The sequence below is a fragment of the Mesoplodon bidens genome (assembly GCF_964165515.1).
Source record: "Mesoplodon bidens genome assembly, chromosome: 18".
Taxonomy (NCBI): domain Eukaryota; kingdom Metazoa; phylum Chordata; class Mammalia; order Artiodactyla; family Ziphiidae; genus Mesoplodon; species Mesoplodon bidens.
In genome coordinates, this window is record NC_138175.1 from 53,005,206 (window position 1) to 53,030,444 (window position 25,239).

At 50.5% G+C, this 25,239-nt stretch overlaps 2 protein-coding genes across 5 annotated transcripts in view; one reads left to right on the forward strand and one right to left on the reverse strand.

Moving 5' to 3' along the window:
* LIG1 (DNA ligase 1) overlaps positions 1–268 on the reverse strand; it is a 41,583-nt gene extending 41,315 nt beyond the window's left edge. Inside the window, exon 1 of one of the 2 annotated variants that reach the window (XM_081216212.1) lies at positions 56–268. The gene's annotated coding sequence lies outside the window, so the exon portion shown is untranslated. The remainder of the gene's footprint in view (positions 1–55) is intronic. The other variant, XM_081216213.1, reaches the window with a different exon arrangement.
* Positions 268–24,896, forward strand: ZSWIM9 (zinc finger SWIM-type containing 9). Of its 3 annotated transcripts, none has more exons than XM_081216209.1 (4): positions 268–525; positions 1,507–1,899; positions 11,210–11,522; positions 22,691–24,896. In XM_081216209.1, the coding sequence occupies exons 1-4, from the start codon at positions 341–343 to the stop codon at positions 24,878–24,880; spliced, it is 3,081 nt and encodes a 1,026-aa protein (XP_081072335.1). In that variant the 5' UTR covers positions 268–340; the 3' UTR covers positions 24,881–24,896. The 3 variants fall into 3 exon arrangements, with proteins under 3 accessions (XP_081072335.1, XP_081072336.1, XP_081072337.1); XM_081216210.1 differs by having other exon boundaries at positions 404–521; XM_081216211.1 differs by having other exon boundaries at positions 404–521; positions 1,624–1,899.
* Positions 24,897–25,239: the final 343 nt, after the last annotated feature.

A 25,239-nucleotide genomic window follows, 5' to 3' on the forward strand; every position in this document is an offset into this window, starting at 1 on the left:
ACGACACGCGTGCCGTTCCCCAACCCTGAAACCCCTCACGGCCGGCGCCACTTGCCTCGCGCCGAGCCCGCGCGCCGCTGTCCAGAACGCCACACCCGGAACCGCTCGGCGTTACACTGCAGTCCCAAATTCGCGCCACGGACTTCGCGCGCAGACTTCGGCGGGCGGGGGCGGGGCCGAGCCGAGGGGCGGGGCCGGGCGACGTCCGCGCCACCGCCGCGCGGAGGACGCTGGGAGTTGTAGTCTCCCAGACGCGGTAGTGCCAGGAAAGGGGGTGAAGTGGGGCAAGTTCTCCCGCAGAGCACGCTGGGAAACAGCCCCAGGCCTTCTGTTGCTCTGGATGAGTGGGTGTGGCTGGGGGTCTGCGGAGCGACCGGCGGGAAAAGGGAGATTCGGTGGAAGTCGCTGCGCGACGCACGGCGGGAAGAGAGGCGGGAGGCCGCGCAGGGCATCCCGGGAGCAAGGGCCGGGCCGGGCCTCGGCGCGGGGCATTGTGGGATGTGGACGCCGCTCCGGGGCGGGTAGGTGAGTGGGGAGGGGCGGGAAGGGTGCACATCTGGGGGAGGGGAGAGGCACAGCTGGGTGGGACAGCCGGGATGGGAGGTGCCAAGGCAGGCGGGGCTGGGAGGGGTTGCGGAGGCTGGAGCCGGTTGGGAGAGGCTTCATGAGGAGGGAGGCGCAGCTGGACGTGGGGGAGCATCTGGGGTGATGAAGCCCATCTAAGGACGACGGGCCATGTTTAGGACGAGGACCCATATCTCGGGGAGGATGATAGATGTAGATGGGAGGAGGGGGCCACAGCTGGGCTGGGCGGTGCATCTGGGCAGGTGGGGACCACAGATGAATATTGGTGACACTTCTGAGAATTGGCCACAAGTGAATGGGGCACACACCTGTACGCGAAGGGGCCATACTAGATGTGGGGAGTAAGTCTGGATATGGGAGCATCTCTGGGAAGCAGAGGCACAGCTGGATGTGGCAACCCATATAGGGGTCACATGTTGGAGAGGAGCAACAACTGCCCAGTATCTGAGACACATCTGGGGAGGAGCGAGCCACAGGTGCATGAAGAATATGACCGGGGGTGAGGGGTCCATGACTGGATGTGCAGAGCACATCCGGAGATGGAGCATCTTTAGAGGCGGGCACAGCTGGATGTGGGTTATAGCCCCTGTGTACGCTCATGGAAGGGGGAGTTCCAGACGAATGGAGGCACTAGAGGTTACCGCCAAATGTAGGAGGCACATCTGGAAGGGGAGGAGGTCCTACCTGGAAGCCGGGAACACATTCGAGGAGGTGTCCACAATTGAGTTTAAGAATCATATATTGGGAGAGGGACCCCAACTGTGCCTAGGGATCACATTTATGGAGGAGGTGACCAGAACTGGAGTTAGAGATCAGGATGACAGGTTCCAGCTGTCCCAGGAATAAAGCAGGGGGGTGGAAGGAGGCCAAAGATGGGCTAGAGGTTCATGTATAGAGATTAACGTGTATATCCCGCCCCAGGCCCCACCTGGATAGAGGCATCAGCACCCAAGAGGCAGGCCGAGAATGGAGGAAGCAGGACGCCTTGGGAGGGGATGGATCTGATATCCACGTGTCCTCCCCACCCCTCCCACCCAGGCGCCCCAGGATGGAGCCCCCACCCGGCACGGCAACGGGGCAGGAGGAACAGGATCTGCGGGAGAGGGCCTTCTTCTCGTGGGCCGAGTTCAGCCGCTTTTTCGACGCGTGGTGCCAGCAGCGGCTGGCGCTCTTCTTCGTCAAGAGCTCCATGCACCTGGCGCGCTGCCGCTGGGCCAGCGCGCCCCCGCTCTACACTCTCATCGATGTGCTGAAGTACAGCTACGTGCGGCTGGTGTGCAAGGACGTGCGCGCGCCCAGCCGGCCCGCCGTGGGGTGCGTGAGCTGAGCCTCCTGTCCTGCTGGGGGCTGGGGGGGAAGGGCGGCCCGGGGGAGGGGGAGGCAGTGAGCCCTCACCCCAGAGATTGGGAGGGGAGAGGTGCCAACTAAAACCGCTAAATACACCTTGAAGAGAAGCCGAGAGGGTCAAGGAGGGAAGCTTCCTGAGATGGAGACAGAGCCAGTTTGCTGGAAGGACCGAGGCACAGACAGAGGGTGGGCTCCACTTAGAGATTTTAACAGAGACCCGTGGAGAGGCAGGGAGTGAGATAGACACACACAACCAAGAGACATTAAAAAAGAAAATTCCAGAAACATGGAGACGTGGCACCAGAGACACCAGCCAGCCAGAAAAACAGGTGAGAGCCAGATTTGGGACACCTACAAAGAGATCAGAGGCTGAGCTGCAGAGAAAGCCACAGGACAAAAATAGAAAAAAAAAAAAATCCATCCATTCAGTAAATACAGGGCCAGGTCCCATGCTGGGAACTAGGGATATTTCACTTGGGGGAGTGGGGAGTTCAGCAAGACAGACAAATTCCCCGCCCTTCTGGAACTTTCATACCGGACAGAAGGCTGACATGATATGAACAAACTCACAAATAGTTCCCTCCAACTGTAATGCTACAAAGGGCTTGAGGAATCCAAGAGGGCTAGGAAACATACCCAAGTGGCCAGGGGTGTTTTAATTGACCCCAATTTTAAACCCTAAACATTCCCCATACAATGTTGGGTTTCCAGCTTCCCTTCAAGCTCGGGAAGAGGCTGAGACCTTGTTCTCATGTGGCAGATGGCCACCCCAATTAGACGGGGCATTGGCACTCAGGTTTGCCCCAGACTCCACTGCTCTCTGCCACCTCATCCTTTGCTACATCCTTGTTTTGCCTGTCTGGCCCCTGTCTGTGTGTGAGTTGGAGACCCTTGGATGGGAGCCATGGACAGAGAGGTGCACTTAAGAACACAGGCTCTGCCTGCTGGCTGCTTGAGACTGGCTCCACAACTTCCTGGGTGGGTCTCTTTGGGCAACGGACTTCACATCTCCAAGCCTCAGTTTTCTCATCTCTGAAAGGGGGTTAGCGCAGTACCTGCCTCGTGGGGCTGTTAAGAGGTTACCGTGAGCAGGAAGGCGTTTACCCAGTGCCTGGAACACGGGGGGGCTGGGTGCAGGAGAGCTGTTACAGGAGCCAAGAGCACAGACCAGGGAGCCGGCAGCCTGGGTGCCCACCATGGCTCCACTGATGATCAGCCTGTGACACTGAGCTCGTGACGTCCCCTCTCTGGGCCTCAGCTGCCTCCCTGGGAAAAGGCGAGAAGCCATAGTATTGATCGCATAGGTTTTGTGAGGATTAAATGAGCAAATACATGCCAGTCATTCAGAAGAGAGCCCAGGTGAGCACTCGGTACCAGTGATGCTCACTCACAGTTAATTAAACATTTATTGTGAGAATTACGGTTCTCAGTAGCTTACTCACTGCTTATTCAGGAAACAGACTTGGAGATCCGGAAGCAGAACAGGATCAAACACCCATCATCACCCAGATACCTAGAACACGAGAGCTTGCTGGAAGCTTAGGCCCAATCTGGAATCTCTGCTTGTTAACAGAACCCAGTGCAAAGCAACAGACACTTACTGAGCCCCTACTGTGTGCATGCTCTTCGAGAGGCGTGTGGAACCCAGAGAGCAGGTCTCTGCCCTTGAGCAGCTCAGGATCTAATGTAGGAGACAAAGACACCCCCCCCAAAAAAAGATGGCCCAAAGTAGTGAGAAAGATGTTGAAGAGGGAGATGGAGGAGGATAAAAGAGGAATGGTCAGCTCTACTGAGAGTCTCCAGGGTGGATCTAGAAGGCTTCCTGGAAGAGGTGACCAGTAAGTGGAGCCTTGAAGGATTTTCTTTATTTATATATTTGTGTATGTCAGTATTTGACTTAAACACATGGCACATATTACATGCAGGCACTGTCCCTCTACAAATATCGGAGGGGAACCAGGGGGCAGAAGGGATGGGAGGGAGTGACAGGCCAGCCAGGAGGCAAGGACAGTGCCTTGGGCTTGGGCCTGGTGACTGGGTGGACAGTGGGATGTTACCTGGATGGGGAGCCCATCACTTCTGAGCCCCTCCATCCCTCTAGCTGCTCAGGAAGGGCCTGACCAGTGTCACAGCCCAGGGACCAAGGACAGAGTCTGGAGAATTAGTATATTAGAAAAGGCAGGACATGTGGCTAGCATGGTGTCAGGCCCAGACCTGCGGGGCTGAGTCCAAGGGCTGGGACTTTATCCTAGGGCACTGGGGACCCCTGGGAGGGCTGTGAGCCGGGTCAGCTCTGGGGGTCAGAAGACCCTCTGGGGTCTCATGGGGGATGGACTGGAGGAGAGAAACCAGAGGCCAGGCAGGTGGCTGGGGCTAGGGCCCAGGGAACTCACAGAAGGGCCATCTTTCCGGCCGCTCCTTCCGCCTTTCCTGGAGGTTGCACAGTGACCTCCAAATCACCGTCCCTGCCTCTTCCCCCCTCCAGCTCCGGCGCTCTCCCACTCTCCCCCAGCCTCTCACGGCACTTCTGTTGCTAGAACAGGATTGCCAAACTTTCCCAACACACACCAGCCTTTGGAAGCACAAAGATCTTGAGAACCTGAAAGATCCAGAAGAAATGGACAAGTGGAGTGCAAAACAAAGCAATGGTACTTTTTAAATCTTTTTGGCTGCACCGCGTGGCTTGCGGGATCTTCCCGGACCAGGGATTGAACCCAGGCCACAGCAGTGAAGGCCCGGAATCCTCACCACTAGGCCACTAGGGAAGTCCTAGCAATGGTACTTTTAGAAGAAAAAAAGATGTTTGAAAATAGCAGCGACTTTTTAAACTAACTGTTTACCAGGCACCAGCCCCTTTTCTAACCATATACATAATTTAATCCTCTTATTGAATCCTTCAACAACCCTGCAAGGTCAGTATTATTATTAGCCCCAATTTCCAGAAAACTGAGGCACAGAGAGGTTAAAGGATTTTCCCAAGATAACACAGCTGCTAAGAGGGAAAACCAGGATTTGGACCCACACAGTTTGACCACAAAACCCATGTTTTTAATTACCATTCTATCTCCCTCTTCCTCTCTCCCTCCCTCTCCTCTCTCTTTATTTCAATCATGGATCGTTAATATGAGAGTTGAATGTGCCAACACCCTAAGGATATTTTGGTCCTAGGTACCATGTGTTTGTTCATTCACCCAAGAGGTTCGTTTTGAGCACCTACTATGTGCAGGGTGTATATGTTTTCGATGCTGGGATTTCAGTGGGAGTACTCCACATTCAGTGGGGAGAATTCATTACAGATGGGCATCAATCAAATCATCACCCCAATATGTGATGGAATCTGCCTGGGGACGGTCAGGGAAGGCTTCCTGGAGGAGTGATGCTGGCTCTGAGTTGTGAAGGATGCGTAGGAGTTAACTAGATGAAGGGAAAAGGATGTTTCGGGAAGAGGGAAAGAACTTACAGTAAGTTGGTTGCAATGGAAATGTGAAAAAAGTGGACGATTTGGAGAGTTCAAAAGGCATGAGAGGGCTTGTGATGGGTGGTTTTGGTGGGGTGAGTGATGAGTGGTGTGCCTGGTACCTGGGTTTCAGACAGGGGGATACAGTCATTCACTCATCGTTCCTTTACTGAACTGATCACCTCCCAGGGGCCAGGATCTGTTCTAGGTGCTGAGGATACAACAGTAAACAAAACAGACTAAAATTCCTGCCCCTGTGGAGTTTCCAGTTACGGGGGTGGGGTAGTTGGTATTATTCCCCCAGATAGATGGAGAGAAATGGCCTATTGAGGCTGCCTTAGACCATTGTGTGGGATACTGGGAACCCACAGAGGGGACATGCCATTCTCTGGTAAGATGCACGGCTTCCCAGAAGAGGTAACCTCCCCTGAGCGGGGCGGGGTGGTGGGGGGGAGTTTGTTCTACGGCCAAAAGAGGTCAAACCAGAGAGTTTCCCCAAAGCCCGTGAATTTTTCTAGACAAATGTACTGGGTAGAACCCCATGAACTTGCCATTTTGGTAGGTCAGAAATGGCTGTGTGTTGGAAATTTGTTTGAGTTGCATCTGATACCATCATGGTGGCTCCGCATTTGTATTTTATTTAGAATGATTTTACACTTTCAATTTTTCTGAATTTGCATTATTTTTGTTACTTTAAGTTAGGCAAAAAGTCTTAAATGCTTATGTAGATTTTTAAAATCTGTCAGCCTCCAGGGTTTTACTTCGTGCATAAAGGAGAAAAGGGTGTGTCAAGGATCCCCTTCTGACTTAACAAAGACAATTCCTAAGTATTTAGACTGGAGGTCCTCAGGGTGGATCCTAAGAAGGATCCCCCTCCTCAGAGACTGTTTAGAAAGAACGTAGGAGCATTTTGGGTGTGGGGTGTGCTACTGGCATTTACCCCCTGGGAGCCAGGCTTCTTAACTATATGCCAGGCCCCAGATGGTCTGTGTTACAAGGGTTGGCAAACTAGGAGCCCTTGGGCCAAATGCAACCTGCAGCTCAACTTTATAAATAAAGATTTATTGACACACAGCCACACCCATTCATTTACATATCACCCAAGGCTGTGTCTGCAGTATAGCAATAGGACATATCTACCGTCTGGCCCTTGGCAGAACAAGTTTGCTAACCCTTGCTCTATAAATGTGAAATCTACCAAAAATGCTGATTATCACCTCCCCTTGGAGAAACATGGACCTGCTTTCAGACAGCAGATGCCAATTTAAATATTATCAGGGAAATATACTCTGATTTTCTTTTGCCCTATTCTCTTTTTTTTGTTTTGTTTTTGTTTTTTAAATATTTATTTATTTATTTATTTATTTGGCTGCATTGGGTCTTGGTTGCAGGTCTTAGCTGTGGCATACAGGATCTTTCGTTGCAGTGCGCAGGCTTCTCTCTGTTTGTGGCGCGTGGGCTTAGTAGTTGCGGCGCTCTTTAATTTTCTACCATGCTGGATGTCACTCCCTAAATTGATGTTAGGTGATGGGCCATGCCCTTCAGTTTGAAAACCGCTGTTCAGGACAGACTCTTGCTCACACACAAAGAGATGTATAAGAGAGTGTTCACTCAAGTGTTGTTTGTAAGAAGGTAGAACTGGAGGCAACATAACAGTTGGCGTAGTTGCAGAGTGGAATATCAGGCAGCAAGTAATGAAACGTAAAAGTCTTGAAGAGCTGAGGAGTGAAAAAGCAAGCTACAAAAGGATATATAGAGTGGGATGCTTATATTTGTTTCCTGTTGCTGCTGTAACAAATAACTACAAATGTAGCGGCTTAAAACGTGTGACCTAACACCTCTGAAGGTCAGAAGTCCAACACGGGTCTCACTGGGCTAAATCAAGGTGTCTGCAGGACTGCGTTTCTTCTGGAAGCTTGAGGGGAGAATCCGTTTTGCTGCCTTTTCCAGCTTCTAGAGGCCACCCACTTTCCTTGGTTTGCAGCCTCTTCCTCCACTTTTAAAGCCAAGAGCGTAGCATCTTTCAATCTTTCTCTGAGACTCTGACGTTTCTGCTTCCCTCTTCCCCTTATAAGGACCCTGTGATTACCTTGGGCCCAGTATCTTCTCCTCATCTCAAGATCCGAATTTAATCATGTCTGCAAAATCCATTTGCCATGTACAGTAACATTGCCCAGCTCCTGCGACTAGGATGTGAATATCCTTGGGGGGGCTGTCATTCCGCCTGACATCATGCTAGAAAACAAAAATTTCCCAAGTAAACTTCTACTTATTTATTTTTTAATATTTATTTATTTATTTGGCTGCGCCGGGTCTTAGTTATGGCATGGGGGATCTAGTTACCTGACCAAGGGTGAAACCCAGACCCCCTGCTTTGGGAGCACGGAATCTTTTTTTTTTTTTTTTTTTTTTTTTTTGCGGTACGCGGGCCTCTCACTGTTGTGGCCTCTCCCGTTGCGGGGCACAGGCTCCGGATGCGCAGGCTCAGCGGCCATGGCTCACGGGCCCAGCCGCTCCGCGGCATATGGGATCCTCCCAGACCGGGGCACGAACCCGTATCCCCTGCATCGGCAGGCGGACTCTCAACCACTGCGCCACCAGGGAGGCCCGGGAGCACGGAATCTTAACCACTGGACCACCAGGGAAGTCCCCCAAGTATACTTTTAAAAACACACATTCAGAAAAGTGCACACATCCTGCATGTACAACTTGATGAATTTTCCCCAAGTAAAATGCACATGTAACCAGCACCCAGTACAAGAGACAGAATACATCCAGTGCCAAGAAGCACCCCCTCCACCATGCCCCCCATAACCACTCAGGGTAACCACTGTCCACTCTTTGGCCAGCAGAGGTTAGCTTTGCCTGTTGTTGGACTTTCTATAAACTACAACCATGTGGTGGATCTTCTTTTGTGTCAGACTTCATTCATCCAGCAGGTTTGTGAGATCATCCATGTTTGGGGGGAGAGTAATGGTTTGTTGATTCTTATTGTTGATTAGTATGTTATTTTTAGGAATATATCACAACTTGTTTTCCTATTCTATTCTGTGTTTGGGTTGTTTCAAGTATTTGGCTAATATGAATGGTGCCGTTATGAACAGTCTAGTACACATCTTTCGGTGCTCATCTGCAGGCATTTATCTTGAGTGGAAATGCTATTCACAGAGGAGGCACATGCTCAGCTTCAGTAAATAATGCCACTCAGTTTTTCAAAAGTGACTGTACCATTTCACACTTGCATCAACGACATCTGAGAGTTCCAGTTGCTCCACATCCTCACCAACAGTTGATGTTATCAGTCTCTTTTATCTGCTGGTGTAAAGTGGCCTCTCCCTAGGGTTTTTTTTTTGTTTGTTTGTTTTTTTAATTTATGGCTGCTTTGGGTCTTCATTGCTGCACGGGCTTCTCAGTGCAGTGGCTTTTCTTGTTGCAGAGCATGGGCTCCAGGCGCGTGGGCTTCAGTAGTTGTGACACGCAGGCTCAGTACTTGTGGTACACGGGCCCAGCCGCTCCACAGCACGCGGGATCCTCCCGGACCAGGGCTCGAACCCGCGTCCCCTGCATTGGCAGGCAGACCCTAAACCACTGCGCCACCAGGGAAGCTCCGGGTTTTTTTTTTTAAATGAAATATACTTGATTTGTAATGTTGTGTTAGTTTCAGGTGTGCAGCAAAATGATTCAGTTACCCACACATATATATATTCTTTTTCAGATTCTTTTCCATTATAGGTTATCACAAGATATTGAGTATAGTTCCCTGAGCTATACAGTAGGTCCTTGTTGGTTATCTATTTTATGTATAGTAGCGTGTATATTTAATCCCAAACTCCTAATTTATCCCTCTCCCCCCTTTTGCCTTTGGTAACCATAACTTCTTTTTTTTTTTTTTTTTTTTTGCGGTACGCGGGCCTCTCACTGTTGTGGCCTCTCCCGTTGCGGAGCACAGGCTCCAGACGCGCAGGCTCAGCGGCCATGGCTCAGCGGCCATGGCTCATGGGCCTAGCCGCTCCGCGGCATGTGGGATCCTCCCAGACCGGGGCACGAACCCATGTCCCCTGCATCGGCAGGCAGACTCTCAACCACTGTGCCACCAGGGAAGCCTCATAACTTTGTTTTTTATGTCTGTGAGTCTATTTCTGTTTCATGAATAAGTTCATTTGTATCATTTTTTTAGATTCCACATATAAGCAATATCATATGATATTTGTCTTTCTCTGACTTACTTCACTTAGTATGATCATCTCTAGGTCCATCCGTGTTGCTGCAAATGGCATTATTTCATCCTTTTTTGTGACTGAGTAATATTCCATTGTGTATATATACCACCCTAGGGTTTTGATTTGTGTTCCCTTGATGCCTAATGAGTTTGAGCCCCTTTTCATGTGTACAAAGTTTTAAAACCTGGTAACATACCTTCCACTGTTTTTTTTTTAAACTTGTATTTTAAAATATTTATTTGTTTGTTTGTTTATTTTTGGGTGCATTAGGTCTTCGTTGCTGCACACAGGCTTTCTCTAGTTGTGGTGAGCGGGGGCTACTCTTCGTTGCGGTGCGCAGGTTTCTCATTGTGGTGGCTTTTCTTGTTGCGGAGCACAGGCTCTAGGTGTGCAAGCTTCAGTAGTTGTGACTCGCGGGCTCTAGAGCGCAGGCTCGGTAGCTGTGGTACACGGGCTTAGTTGCTCCGTGGCATGTGTTTATAGATACATTAAAACATATGTGGGAATGCTCAATACCTAATTTGGGTAGCGGCTACTTCTGGGGTCAGAAGGAGGGAGGGGACATTGTTGAGACAGGGTTCACAGAAGGCCTCAGCTTGCAATGTTGTTATCACTAAATCAAAAGCAGATACAGGAGTATATGAAATATTTTATTTCTTAAAGTTGATTGAGGTAAGTATAATAAACTATGCATTCACTTTTAATAGAGCTGGGGGTGGTGGGTGCAGAATTCTAGCAAACGTACAGCGCTCCCCCATGTTCCAGACAGTGTTTTTCAGTGCTTTCCAGGTATCAATTCTTTTAATCCTCGCAACAACACTATGAGAAAGGTATGATGATTATTACTCCCTTTTAAGAGGAAACTGAGGCCCAGAGACCTGAAGGGACCTGCCCAAGGTCACAGAGCTGGCATATTCTTAAGGCCCTCTATTCTTCTCTATGTTGGAAACAAATTTTTTAAAATTTTTATTGAAATATAATTGATTTACAATGTTGTGTTAGTTTCAGGTGTGCAGCAAAGTGATTCAGTTATATATGTATTCTTTCTTTTAGATTCTTTTCCATGATAGGTTATTACAAGATATTGAGTATAGTTCCTTGTTGGTTATCTATTTTATATATGGTACTGTGTATATTTTAATCCCAAACTCCTAATGAATCCCTTCCCCTCCTTGAAACAATTCTTTTTTTTTTTTAATTAATTAATTTATTTATTTAGGGCTGTGTTGGGTCTTCGTTTCTGTGTGAGGGCTTTCTCTAGTTGTGGCAAGTGGGGGCCACTCTTCATCGCGGTGCACGCGCCTCTCACTATCGCGGCCTCTCGTGTTACGGAGCACAGGCTCCAGACGCGCAGGCTCAGTAGTTGTGGCTCACGGGCCTAGTTGCTCCGTGGCATGTGGGATCTTCCCAGACCAGGGCTCGAACCCGTGTCCCCTGCATTAGCAGGCAGATTCTCAACCACTGCGCCACCAGGGAAGCCCCTGAAACAATTCTTAATGTTAAAGAGTCAAAATAAGAATAAAGGAGAGGGAGGAGAGAAGGCAGAAGAGGGCAGGCAGCAGGGTGATGTGACTGGCGGCCGTGGTCGTTCCTCCCGCAGGTCCCCCCAGCCCGGCTGCCCGGCCTTCATCATCGTCAAGCTGAGCCCGCTGCGGGACCGCCTCGTGGTGACAGAGTGCCAGCTGACCCACTCACACCCGGCCTGCCCGCTCGAGTTCGCCTACTACTTCCGCCCGGGCCACCTGCTGGCCAACGCCTGCCTTCCCGTGCGCACCACCAACAAGATCTCCAAGCAGTTCGTGGCCCCGGCCGACGTGCGTCGCCTCCTCTCCTACTGCAAGGGCCGCGACCACGGCGTCCTGGACGCCCTGCACGTGCTCGAGGGGCTCTTCCGCACCGACCCCGAGGCCAAGGTGGGGTCTCGGGAGAGGCAGGCGTGGGTGGTGGCGGCGGGGTGGGGAGGGCGCGGCTGCGGAGAGGCACGCCCAAGACTCGAGGGCCGTTCATTCATTCATCCATCCGCCCACTCATCCATTCACGCCTTTCATTCATTCCTTTGCGTATTCATTCAAGATTTATCGAGGCATGGGGTGGTGGTCGGGGGCGGCCGCCTGCAAGATATGGCCCGGTCCCTACCCTCAGAGAACTCATCCCCTAAGGCAGCGCCCTCCACTAGAACTTTCTGCGGTGATGCGAATGCCTTGTGATCCCGCACTGTCCAGTATGGTAGCTCCGAAGCCACATGTGGTTATTGGGCGCTTGCCCTGCGGCCAGTAGGACTGAGGAACAGAATTTTTAAATGGTATTTCATTTTCACGAATTGAAATGTAAATAGCCACTTGCAGTGATTGGCTACTACAACCTTGCAGTTGTCCGGGGAGAAACCAATCATAGACGCATCCAAATATGATATCAGGTCATTAGGGTTGCGGCTAGGAGAAAGAGGATCCAGAGTGATGGAAAGTGCTATTTAAAAAAAAAATTGTTTTTAACTGAAACGACACACATAGAATATGCACAAATGATAAGTATAGAGTTTAGTGAGTGTTCACAAACACCCCTGTGCCCGCCCCCCAGATCACGTCTCAGTAGGGAGGGTGCTACATGACATAATACGATGGATTGGGGAGGAGAATGGTGAAGAATGGGCGAGGGCGTGGACAATTGTAAGGGTGCTATTTTAATGTGAGTGGTCAGGGAAGGCCTCTGTGAGGACATGATGGTGAAGCAAAGGAGACAGACTGGAGGGAGGGGGTCCCCCATTCTGTCTTCAGAAGGAAGTGAGTTCCAGGCAGAAGGAACAGCCAGTGCGAAGGCTCAGAGGCTGGAGCGAGATCCATGTGCTGGAGGAACGGTGAGGCTCCTCCACGAGGAATGTTTCTGTTGCTTTGATCCAACTTCAGGGCTAGGGTGGGCTTGGAGGGAAGGGAAGAAAGAAGGAAGGGAAGGAAAGAAAGAAAATCGGTTTCTCCTTCAGGCTGTGCTTTTCTTTCATGCATGGAAGAGGTCCCAACTCAGGGTAGAGATGAGGCGTGAACCCACTCTCCAGAATCAAGTCCAGAGCACTCCCCCCATCTACACCTCATACCCAGTAACCAGCCCTCTTCAAGCCACCAACAGAAACCCAGCCCTCTATCCATACATAGTATTGATAATAATTTAGGAAACGTTTATCAGGCACTTACTATGTGCTGGGCACTACCCTAAGTGCTTTATAAATTGTAATCCATTTAAATACCACTAGCACACTATGAGAAAGGAATCCACCATTCTCATCTTCACTTTACAAATAAGGAAACTGAAGCACAGAGAGGGCAAGTAACTGGCCCGAGGTCACACAGCTACTTAACCACAGAGCTGGACTTCAGACCCACACAGTCTGGATCCAAGGCCATGCTCTTCACCACTCAGCTATTCCCCAGTTTGGAAATGAGGTTCGGGCCCCTCCCGGTCAGTTCTAGCTGTATCCTGGAAACACCCTATGTAGGGTCGCCCTTGCAAGAAGCAGCATATTCATAATGGAAAGCCTTCAATGTCAAGGGATCATCCTTTTAACGCCCAGTTTGGACGCTGTCATGAAATCTAGCCTAAACCAAGTTTGACTCCTGGATCTGTGATTTGCCCCACCTTAATTTTTTTAAATTGCATTATAGTTGATTTACAATATTGTGTTAGTTTCAGGTGTACAGCAAAGTGATTCAGTTATACATATAAACATAATCTATTCTTTTTCAGATTCTTTTCCCTTATAGGTTATTACAAACTGTTGAGTATAGTTCCCCGTGCTATACAGTAGGTCCTTGTTGGTTATCTATTTTATATATAGTAGTGTGTATATGTTAATCCCAACCTCCTAATTTATTCCTCCCCCTGCCTTTCCCCTTTGGTAACCATAAGTTTGTTTTCTATGTCGGTGGGTCTATTTCTGTTTTTGTTTTGTTTTGTTTTGTTTTGTTTGCAGTATGCAGGCCTCTCACTGTTGTGGCCTCTCCCGTTGCGGAGCACAGGCTCCGGACGCACAGGCTCAGCGGCCATGGCTCACAGGCCTAGCCGCTCTGCGGCACGTGGGATCTTCCTGGACCAGGGCACGAACCCGTGTCCCCCGCATCGGCAGGCGGACCCTCAACCACTGTGCCACCAGGGAAGCCCTATTTCTGTTTTGTATATAAGTTCATTTGTATCATTTTTTTAAGATTCCACATATAAGTATCATATGGTATTTGTCTTTCTCTGTCTGGCTTACTTCACTTAGTATGATAATCTCTTGGTCCATCCATGTTGCTGCAAATGGCATTATTTCATTCTTTTTTTTGGCTGAGTAGCATTCCATTGCATATACATACCACATCTTCTTTATCCATTCCTCTGTCGATGGACATTTAGGTTGCTTCCACATCTTGGCTATTGTGAATAGTGCTGCTATGAACATCGGGGTGCATGTATCTTTTCAAACTAGAGTTTTCTTAGGATATATGCCCAGGAGTGGGATTGTAGAGTCATATGTTGGCCCACCTTAATATTTTTTAAAGAAATGAAGAAGTTCTAGAAAACCAAGAGACATACCAGTGAAAGGGTTATTCCTTTTTAAAAAAATTTAAATTGGCTTTTTGAATATGTAAGACATTCACATGGTCCTAAATTCAAAAGGTACAAAAGGGTATGTAGTGAAAAGTACCCTTGTCACCTCCTGACCCTCAGGGCCCCTCCTCAGAGGCTGCTGGAGTATCAGTGGCTTATCTATCTTTTATATATCTTTCTGTTCTATGGCCCAGTGCTGTCCAGTAAAACTTTCTGTGATGCTAGAAATGATGTGTGTCTGCGCTGTCCAGTAGGGTAGCTGGTGTGGCTATTGAGTGCTTGAAATATGGCCAGTATGACTGAGGAACTGAATTCTTAATTTTTTTTTTTTTGTCACAATGGACGGCATGTGGGATCCTAGTTCCCCAACCAGGGATTGAACCCACACCCCCTGCAGTGGAAGCGTGGCGTCTTAACCACTGGACCGCCAGGGAATTCCCCTGAATTATTAATTTAACTTAATGGAAATTTCGACAGTCCCATGTGGCTAGTGGCTTCTGGATGGAACGGCACAGCTTTATACACAGATACATTTGCTTGTCTTTATTTTTAACCTTATTTCCCCTTGTCCCCTCCCCCAGCAAGGTAGCACGTTATACCCACTTTTTTGCATCTTGCTTTGTATACTGGGGCGTGCCAGATGGTAGCATCTTTTGTTCTTCCTCTGGGGCCGATCAAATCCCCCTGAGAAAACTCCAACCACTTGGCTGGCTGGCAGGTAAAGAACAGGCTGCTGGCTTCTGGGAGCCATGTTGGGGAAGAGAGCTGGGGAGCTGGCCCTCCATCAGCAAGATGCACAGAACTACCACTCCCCCATGCCCCGCCAGCAGATGGGCCCGATGTCCCCAGGGCCAGCAACCCTTTTTGTTTTACCGCCTCCACAGAATAAATCTCCAGCCACCTGGGGGTGAGAAAAAGCATGAGCTTACCAGATCTAACTGCTTCTAAAACAGCCCTCACATCCTTTGTTTTAACCTCCCCGCACTGCCGGGATTTGCCAGTTCCTTTTGAGGACTCTGCTATTGGTCCCAACTGATGGGGGTTTTTGGGGAGGTTGCTTTTGTTTTCTTTTTTGTTGGGGGGAGCGGTGGTCAGCTTGTTCACCTGCTTTCCAACTTCTGAAGTTTGGGTCCTGTTGTCTCCTTTCCTAATGCCTCTATAACTTTTTTTAAAAACCCCTTTTCTATAGAGGTACTTGAAGGTCAGGAAGGAGTGAAATTAGCAGGATGTGTTCAGTCTGTCACCTTTACACGGAAGTTTCACCTGGCTTTTTTCACTTATAAGATATAGCAAAAGCGTTCTGGATATTATTCTCTCTGCTTCCAGCAGTTTCCTGAAGGAGCGATTATATTTGAGAAGCTGAATGCCGGGGACCCCCTGTGTTGAGGTCGTTCACTTGGTCTTGGGAGGGGATCAGACAAGAAGAGTGTACCCCAAAGCCACAACCACCGTTTGTGGGCAAGACTGAGTAGCTGCTTCAACCAAGGAGGTGTTAAGACCTTTTATAATCTGCCCTGAGGCGGTGATGATGGGCTGAGGCATCTAATCCCATCTCCTTTGTGGCAGGCTCCAGAGTAACCAGCAAGCAAGCTGGCTTTCTGGGTGAAGATGGATCTTGCACAGAAACATTGCAGCCCTCTCTCATGTGTACGTTTTGCCTTCTGAGAAAGGTGAAAGTTGTTCTGAGTGTGCTACTTTTAAGAATACTAACTGGTCAGCTGGTACAATCTCAGCAGAGGACTCTGTCAATATCTGTCAAAATTACCAAGTCACTCACCCTTTGACCACTCCCTCTCCCACTGCTGGGAATTTATCCTGCAGATGTAGTTGCACAGATGCCGAATGATTTCCACGCAAGGTTAATCATTGGGGTTCGTGAAAGTAAGATTGGAAACAACCAAACCCCACCCATGGGTAATGGTTACATAACTGGAATACTATGTAGCTTTAAACAAGAGTGAGAACAATTCTAGGAACTGATCTGAACAGATCTCTCAGTTACAAAAAAAAAAAAAAAGAAAGCAAGGAGCAAAACAATGTACGTGGTATATCGTATGTGTAAAACGGAGAAAATAAGAATATAAAGGTGACTTGCTTGTATTCACATAAAGAAAATCTAGAAGAACAGCAAGAGATGTGGATGGACATAAGAATAGCGAATGGCAACAGAGTGGTTAGAAAATAGAAGTAGGAAGAGGACCCAGTGCGGGATAGCTTTCTATTATTTGGCTTTGGGACCTTGTGAATTTTGGCACATTTGAATAATTCATTTTAAAAGAGAAGATAAAAAATAGACAATAGTCCCAATGTGCCACACTGATCTGTTTCTCTCTAGAAAAGAAAGATTTAGGATGAGCAATGAGTGTCCTAAGACATGACAGTCAGGATGGCCTGGGTTTTGCCTTAGTAACAACCAGCCCTGGAATCTCAGTGGCTTTACCTCACTGAACTTTATTTCTTGCTCACTGGCCAAAGCTAGTCACGTGACCGTGGAGAACTGCAGGGGGGCAGAGAGATGCAGTCCTGCCAAGTGCCCAGGACAGGAGAAACCCACCATTACTTGGCACAGGGAAAAAGACAACCACAGGCTTATAGAACTGTTTCACTGAGGGTCTCCCAGAGCCCTATCTGAATCTGGGGCTTGTGTTTCCCCTGAAAGAGTCCAGTTACCCTGGACTCTTGTGGCTCAGTCTCAGCCTTTCTGCCTCTTCCTGGCTCCCCAAGGGAATCTCCTCTGTGTCCAGTAGCCTATTTTTACATCAGGCCAGCCACTTTGGGGGTGATACAGTAACAGCTAAAAACTTGATTTTATTTGTACAGATATACACTAAAAACTTTACATACATTCTAGCTGTGCCATTTCCTGGCTGGGGAACATCCAGTAAGTTGTGAACAAGTTATGTAACTTCTCCAGACCTTGGTTTGTTCATCTATAGAATGGGGATAATAATAGACACTACCTCATAGTTGTTAGGGTTGGGGTGTGTGTGTGTGTGTGTGTGTGTGTGTGTGTGTGTGTGTGTGTAAGGAACAGTGCCTGGAAAGTAGGAAGCTCTATATGGTTTAGCTGTTTAGCTATTATTTTTATTCCCTCATTTTTTGCGGGGGAACAGTCTAGAGAGTAGTAGTATTCTGTTCACATGAAAAAGGAGGCTGTGTGCCTGAATATAGGAAGAGGTGTGGGTAGGGAGTGTTGTGTGGCATGGTTTCTGATGTCCACATCTGTGGAATCTGGTCTATAGTTAATGCATCCCTGTGCCACCGATTTGTGTGTCTAAGACGGTACCCACGATCATTCCCATCCTCCAGTCGGCTCCTTCCTGGGCTGCTCCATCCCCGCTTGTGCCCCACCATCCACTCTACGCCTCAACCCAGAAGCCTGTGTGTCAGGCCCATGCAATCACTTTTGTGAAGAGTCTGGTGGTCAGCTGCACAGGCCCTGCGCCCAAACTGCCTGGATTCAAATCCCAGCTCTGCCGTTTACTACGCGTGTGACCCCAGGCAAGCAACTGAACCTCTCTGTGCCTCAGTTTCCCCATCTGAAAAATGGGGATAGTAATAACAGGACCTGTTGTGCCCGATTGTTGTGGAGGTTGAAAGAGTTAATGCCTTGGAACTGGGGGGTTAGTTCTCCCCAGCACTTTACACACGTGAAATCTCCTGTTCATATTTATTCATCTTTGGTTTGCAGGCTCTCTCTTCCCACTCAGAGGTGTCTTATTGGCCCTCCTCAGTGCTTGAGCAGCACTTGGCATGTCTGATTTGCTCAGTAAATATTTGGTAGAGAAATTCATTCTTTTTTTTTTTTTTTTTTTTTGCGGTACGTGGGCCTCTCACTGTTGTGGCCTCTCACGTTGCGGAGCACAGGCTCCAGACGCACAGGCTCAGCGGCCATGGCTCATGGGCCCAGCCGCTCCGCGGCATGTGGGATCTTCCTGGACTGGGGCACGAACCTGTGTCCCCTGCATAGGCAGGCGGACTCTCAACCACTGCGCCACCAGGGAAGGCCAAGAAATTCATTCATTTATGTATCCCCCTCCCACCTTCATCACATGTTACCACACCCCTCCAGTGTCACCCACACATCTCCGTCCACACCTTGTCTTTTCCCCCACCACCATCCTTTATGACCTGGACTTGAATCCCAGCCCTATTGCTTGTTAGCACCATGATCTGGAGAAAGTCACTTCCCTGGTGTAGTCAGGGACCCTAAGACCACCCTCAGGTTCAATAGGGACTCACAGAACTCAGCAAAGCCATTATACTCACAGTTACAGTTTATTACAGTAAAAGGATACAGAGTACAATCAGCAAAGGGGCGCATGGGGTGGGGTCCAGGAGAGACCAGTGGTCTCTCCCAGTGGAGGTATATGGACAGTGCTTATTTCTCCCGGCAACAGTGTGTGACAACATGCACGGAGTATTGCCCACCAGGGAAGCTCACCCAAGCCTCGAGTCCAGGGTTTTTATTGGGGTTTGGTCATGTAGATATGACTGCCTGAGTGGCTGACCTCAGTCTCCAGCCCCTCTGGAGGTCAAGCCCGAGGCCCCCACTATAAACCAGTTGTTAGCAAGGGACTATTTAGGGTGGCCCAAGCCCCCCAAGTGAACAAAGACACTCTATTGGGCAGGACATTCCAAGGGCTTAGAGGCTGTCTCCTAGGAGTCAGGAAAGAACCAGACCTTTCTTTGGAAGGTGTGGGGTTTGGACAACCCAGACCTGCTGAGTTAATCTTTTACAGCAAACCTGGAATCTCTCAGCCTCAGTTTCCCTATCTGCAATATAAGGAAAATAATGGTCCCCTCTCAGCAATCACCCTCTCTCAGTCAGAGGACCCCACACTGGGAATTCCCTGGCAGTCCAGTGGTTAAGACTTGGTGCTTTCACTGCCCCGTGGGCCTGGGTTTGATGCCTGGTCGGGGAACTAAGATCCCCACAAGCAACCACACACCAACCTCTGTCCCATTAGCCTTTCTCTTTAGCATGTCCTCCACACTTGGATGATAATAATAATAATAATAACAGCTATCACTCAATACACACTGACCTCGTGCCAGGCACTGATCTCCATGCTTCATGCAGATTAACCCATTTAATCCTCATAGCAACTTTATAAGGTCAATGCAGTTACACTCCCCACCTTTGTGGATGGGAACAGCTCAGGCACAGAGAAGTTCAGACGCTTTCCCTAAGTCACACAGCTGATGCATAAATCCGCACAGTTAGTAAGAGGAAAAACCTGGATCTGGATACCTACGGTCTGGCTCCAGGGTCCAGGAACCCTTACCTATCCAGTCATTGGGCCTCTCGGCTGAAAGCAACACTAGTTGTGTTATTGTTCATGGAGACTTGGCCAGTCCAACAGGACAGGACTTGCACCTGCCTCATTCAGTCCCTTCTGTCTCCTCAAGGCTAACACAGTGTCAAGCACATAGTAGGTGCTTAGTAAATGCCGTTTAATGAACAAATGGCTGTGCAAGAAAAGCTTATGTGCCCTCTTTAGAAAGAAAACTCAAGATCAGAAATCTAAGTTTTCTCTTTAAGAATGAAAGTCAGCTTCTAATTAGGCAAGTGCTGGCCAGCTCCAGAAAAGTCTCAAGGCAAATACGTTTTGGTGTTTTTACTTTTCTCTTATTCCTTTTCCCAAGGAGAAAAAGGTAAGAACTTACCTAATACTATAGAAACATGTAAGGTTTTTTTTTTAAACCCATTATGCCTATTAAATTTTTTTTTTCAAATTGAAGTATAGTTGATTTACAATGCTGTATTAATTTCTGCTGTACAGCACAATGATTCTGTTATACACACATATACATTCCTTTTTATATTCTTTTCCATTATGTTTTATCATGGGATGTTGAATATAATTTCCTATGCTACACAGTAGGACTTTTTTTTTTGGAGATGTAATTGACCTATGACATTCTATTAGCTTCAGGTGTACAACATAATGATTTGATATTTGTATATATTGTGAAATGATCGCCCCAGTAAGTCTAATTAACATACGATGACTTTTATCTTTACGTTAGTTTCTAGACCAGCACCGTCGAATAGAACTTTCTGTGGTGATGGAAATGTCCTCTATCTGCACTGCCCCATAGAGTAGACACTAGCCTTACGTGGCTATTGAGCAGTGAAATATGACCAGTGTGACTGAGCAAGTGAATTTTTATATCTTTTTAAATCTTAATTTAAATGTAAATCGCTACTGTATTGGACAGAACCATCCTAGATGGAAACATCTGCTAAGATAAATTAAATCATAAAGTAATAGTAGGTGTAAAAATTAATGATGGTTGAAAAAAACGATAGTGGTATTGTAAGCAATTCAGTGGTAAGCTGACTAGGCTTTTCTATAAAATTTATTGAATGCCTCTTCTATTTAAGATGCTGAATGTATAATTTTAGGGTGAGGAAAGCAATTTTCTTGTTCTTTTTGGACTCCACTAGACTTTTTTTTTTTCTTAATAGAGTTGTTTTGTTGTTGTTGACTTTTTGGGTTTTGTTTTTTGTTTTTGTTTTCTTTTGGTCTTGTAAGTGGAGAACTGTGCCTTGCATTTTAACTGGTTTCATAGGACGAGGTCCGATTATGGCAGAATGGTTTGTGGAGAGATCTGTGTTTAAACTGTATTCCAATCCTGGTTCTGCAGCTGTGGGCCAGCTCTGCAGCGCCTGGCTGAAACAGTCTAGCCATCTGCCTGGTGTAGGGGACCCTAGCTCATCGCTGCTAATCTCCCTACCCCATTAAGTGGCTTTTGTGCAAAAATAATGAGGCCAGAGTGGCTGAGGCCAAGGCAGACGAGAGGGACAGAGATGAGGCTCAAGGGCCTGATCGCCCAGTGCACAGCTGTGGCCTGAACTCTGGATTTGACTTGAGGGTGATGGGAAATTCTGGGAAAGGTTTTTAAGGAGGGGAGGGGTTGATCTGGTCAGAGTCTTGAAAATGCCCCCAGCAGCCGTGTGGGGGACATGGAGAGACAGGGAGCCCAGGCAGAAGCAGCTACAATAATCCAGGTGACAGATGGTGATGGCTCTGACCAGTGGCCGTGGGGGTGGGGAGAAGGGGTCAGATTCTGAACGTCGCTGCTAGGATTTGGGGATGGACTGCATGCAGAGGAGCTAAGAATCAGCCCTGAGTGCCGGAGCCTGAGCTATAAAGTGGGTGGTGGAGCCATTGAGGAAGAGACGGCCGACCAAGGAGGGGCAGGTTGGTGGGGAGTGAGAATCAAGGGTGCCTTCAGGCCATCAGTCTCAAGGGACACGTGAGCTGTCTAAGGGTCCATGTTGCTGCAGAGACAGGTTAGTAGGTGGGTCTGGAGCCTGGAGATACAGAACTGAGGGTTATCAGCTTAGAGATGCTAAAGGCCATGTAACTGGATGAGATCACCTTGGCTGAGCCTAGAGACACGAGAGAGGAGAGGAGAGGGCCTGGACGAGCTCTGCAGCGCAGCAACATTTAGAGGTGGATCAGAGGAAGAGGGGCAAGCAAAGGAGACTGCAGAGGAGATGGCTGGGAAGAAGGAGGAAAGCCAGGAGTTTTTCAGGGTGACAGAAGCCAAAAGAGACCGACATTCCAGAAAGGGGACAGGGTCACTGTACTGAATGCTGCTGAGAACTCAAGGGAGATGGTGATGATAGCTGGGATTTGATACATGCCAGGCATCATTCCAAGCTTTGGACATGGATAATCTCTATTTAGCCTCACCACAAGCGTTAAATAGACATATATTCCCATTTTGCATAAAAGGAAACTGAAGCTAAAGTGCCAGAGGAGAGAATTCCCTAGCGGTCCAGTGGTTAGGACTCCATGCTTCAACTGCCAGGGGCCTGGGTTTGATCCCTGGTTGGGGAACTAAGATCCCACAAGCCAGCTCGGTGCAGCCAAAAAAAAATGCCAGGGGAAGTGACTTGCCGGAGGTCTCACAGCTGGGAAGAGACAAAACCAGGATCCAGAACTAGGATTCAAAGCCAGGATTCCCTGCGCTTTACTTCTAGACCAGTGGCTCTCAAACTTGAGCGTGCGTGGGAATCCCCGGGAGGGCTTGTCAAAGCAGATTGCTGGGCCCCTCCCCGGGAATTTCTGACTCAGCAGTGCTGCGGCGGGCCTGAGAATATATGCATTTCTGTCAAGGTCCCAGCAGGCGATGCTGACGCTGCTGCTCCAGAACCTATACTTTGAGAACCACTGCCCTAGAGTGCCTCTGACCGCAGGAAGGAATGAATACCCAGTTCCCAGTAGGGGGAACTGAGGCTCAGAGAGGCTGTCTAGTGGGCAAAACCACACAGCTCTTAGGTGGTGGTGCCGGCATCGGAAACCCAGGCAATCCGGAATCCGCGTTTTTAATCATTCTCCTGCACTGCCTCCTGCTGGTCAAAAATGCACGCACGTAAGAAAGAATGAATGAACGGAGTCCCGTTTCCCCCGAGTGGGAAATCGTGGGCGGGGCGACCCCGGACACCTCCTGACCTCTTTCCCCGCCTCTCCGCCCCCGCCCGCAGGTGAAGCTGGTGTTCGTGGAGGACCAGGCGGTGGTGGAGACCGTGTTCTTCCTGACATCGCGCACCCGGGCGATGCTGCGGCGCTTCCCGCGCATGCTCCTGGTGGACCGGCTGCCGGGACTGCAGGGCGCGCTGGATCTGCTGGCGGTGCTGTGCGTGGACGGCGCGGGCCGCGCGCGTCAGGCCGCCTGCTGCGTGGCGCGGCCCGGCACTCCGAGCCTGCTGCGCTTCGCGCTGGCCTCGCTGCTGCAGAGCGCGCCCGACGTCAAGGGCCGTGTGCGCTGCCTCACGGCCGGGCCCGAAGTGGCGGCACAGCTGCCCGCCGTGCGCCAGCTGCTGCCGGGCGCGCGCGTGCAGATCTGCCGGGCGCAGGGCCTGGAGACGCTCTTCAGCAAGGCGCAGGAGCTGGGCGGCGCCGGCCGAGAGGACCCGGGCCTGTGGCCGCGCCTGTGTCGCCTGGCGGGCGCGTTGTCGCCCGCCGCCTACGCCGAGGCGCTGGCCGAGCTGCGCGCCCATGGCCCGGCCGCCTTCGTCGATTACTTCGAGCGCAACTGGGCGCCGCGCCGGGACATGTGGGTGCGTTTCCGCGCCTTCGAGGCGGCCCGCGACCTGGACGCGTGCGCCCTGGTGCGCGGCCACCGCCGACGCCTGCTGCGCCGCCTGAGCCCCTCGCGCAGCGTGGCGCAGTGCCTTCGCGACCTGGTGGCCATGCAGTGGGCCGACGCGGCTGGGGAGGCGGCGCCGGATGTGTCCGACGATGGGGGCCCTTGGCTGGAGGGTGAGCTGGGGAGGGGAGCCCAAGTGGAGGACGAGAGGATGAAGGGCGTGGAAACCGGAAACTGGGGCGGGGCGCGGAAGGAAGGAAGTTTTCGGAGAGAAGCCCAGTTAGAGAAGGAATGGGCCAGAGGGTTGGAGACCAGAGACCGGGAAGGGGCTCAGGTAGAAAATGAGAAGGGGAGAGGGTTGCAAATCCGAGACTGGAGAGGGGTCCACTTGGAGAACCAGAAGGTGAGAGGGCTAGAGGGGAGTGTCTGGAGAGGGTCCCAGTTGGAGAACGAGCACTTGAGAGGGCCCGCGATCAGAGACTGGAGGGGGGGGCCGTTGGAGGGTGAGAAAGACTGGGGACTGGAAGGTTATATCTGGAGGGGGGCCCAGGTGGAGGACCAGAGGTTGAGAGGATTGGAAGAGTATACCTGGAGGCTGGCCCAGCTGGAGGATGGAAGGATTAGGCTGCTGGAGACCCCAGACGGGAGGGGGACCCTGTTTGATTATGAGAGAACCAGCACTCTTGACGGGAGCCCCTGGAGGGGGGCCCAGGTGCACGATGAGAGGGTAAGTGGACCGAAAACCAGAGACTGGAAGGGGCCGCATTTGGAAGCAGAGAAGGAAAGGGGGCTGGAGGTCAGAAACTGGAGGAGGGTCCATGTGGAGAAGCCCCCGGAATTGGTCCCCGAGAACGGAGACCTAAGGGGGCCCCAATGGGGAGATGGGAGGCAGAGAGGGCCAGAGACTAGAGAAGAGCGAGCAGTGAGGTTGGATGTCAAAAGAAGAAGGGACCTGGAGGATGTAGTTCTGGTCCAGCTGGGGGACACAAGGGTGACAGGCCTGGAGAATGGAGATGGAGAGGGAGCCCAGGCTGGGGGCCCCAGGAGCAGAGGAGGGCAGGGGATGGAGTGTGGGGACACAGCAGGGGGCCGTCTAGGGCTGGGGAATGGAGTCACGTGCAGCACTCCCGTGGGGACTGTGTTGGAGGGTGACCCAGAGTGGGCAGTGACAAGGAGGATGTACCTGGCGGCCGGAGAGAGCGCACAGGAAGGAAGCGGAGGAGAAGGCCCCAGGGAATCAAAGAGGCCTTGCTGCCCCTCGGAGGAGGAGGAAGTGGACTGGGAGCCCCTGGCCAAGTTCCGAGCGGCCTGCGGGCCAGAGCTGGCAGAGCTGGTGGCCGAAGAGCTGGCCTTCGCCCGGCAGCACGGGACCCGCGGTTTCCATTGGACAGGAGCTGGCTTTGCCCTGAAGGACGGCACCTCGGACTTCTTCCTGGACGGAGCCCTGACGCGCTGCAGCTGCTCCATCCATGCCGCCCGGCGTCTGCCCTGCCGCCACCTCTTCGCCGCGCGCCTGCTCACGGGGGCAGCCTTATTCCACATGGACCTGCTCAGGGATTGCTGGGGGAGAGCCCCCGAGCCCTGAGCCTGCTCGCGCCTGCCCGTCACCCTCCACGGTGGGGGCGGGAGGGCATTCTTCGATCCCAAAGATAACAGGGCTGAGCCCAAGGAGGCCACCTCAGTCCCCCCCCCGGCCACCTCCTGGGGCATCCAGCGACTTCATCTGGGCAGTTTGCCTCTCTGGGTCCGAGGGGAAGCAGACGGTGTGGTCTCGGAGGTCCTGGAGCCGCAGGTGTGTCAGATGGTGGTGGCCAGGGTGAATTCTGAGGGCTTCCCTCCAGAGAGGAAATGTGTGGTGAGAGGGTGTAGACAGGGTCAGGTCCGGCCAGGAGAAGGAAGGGAATAAAGCTGGGGGAGGGGAGGACACCAGGATGTGGGGAGAGC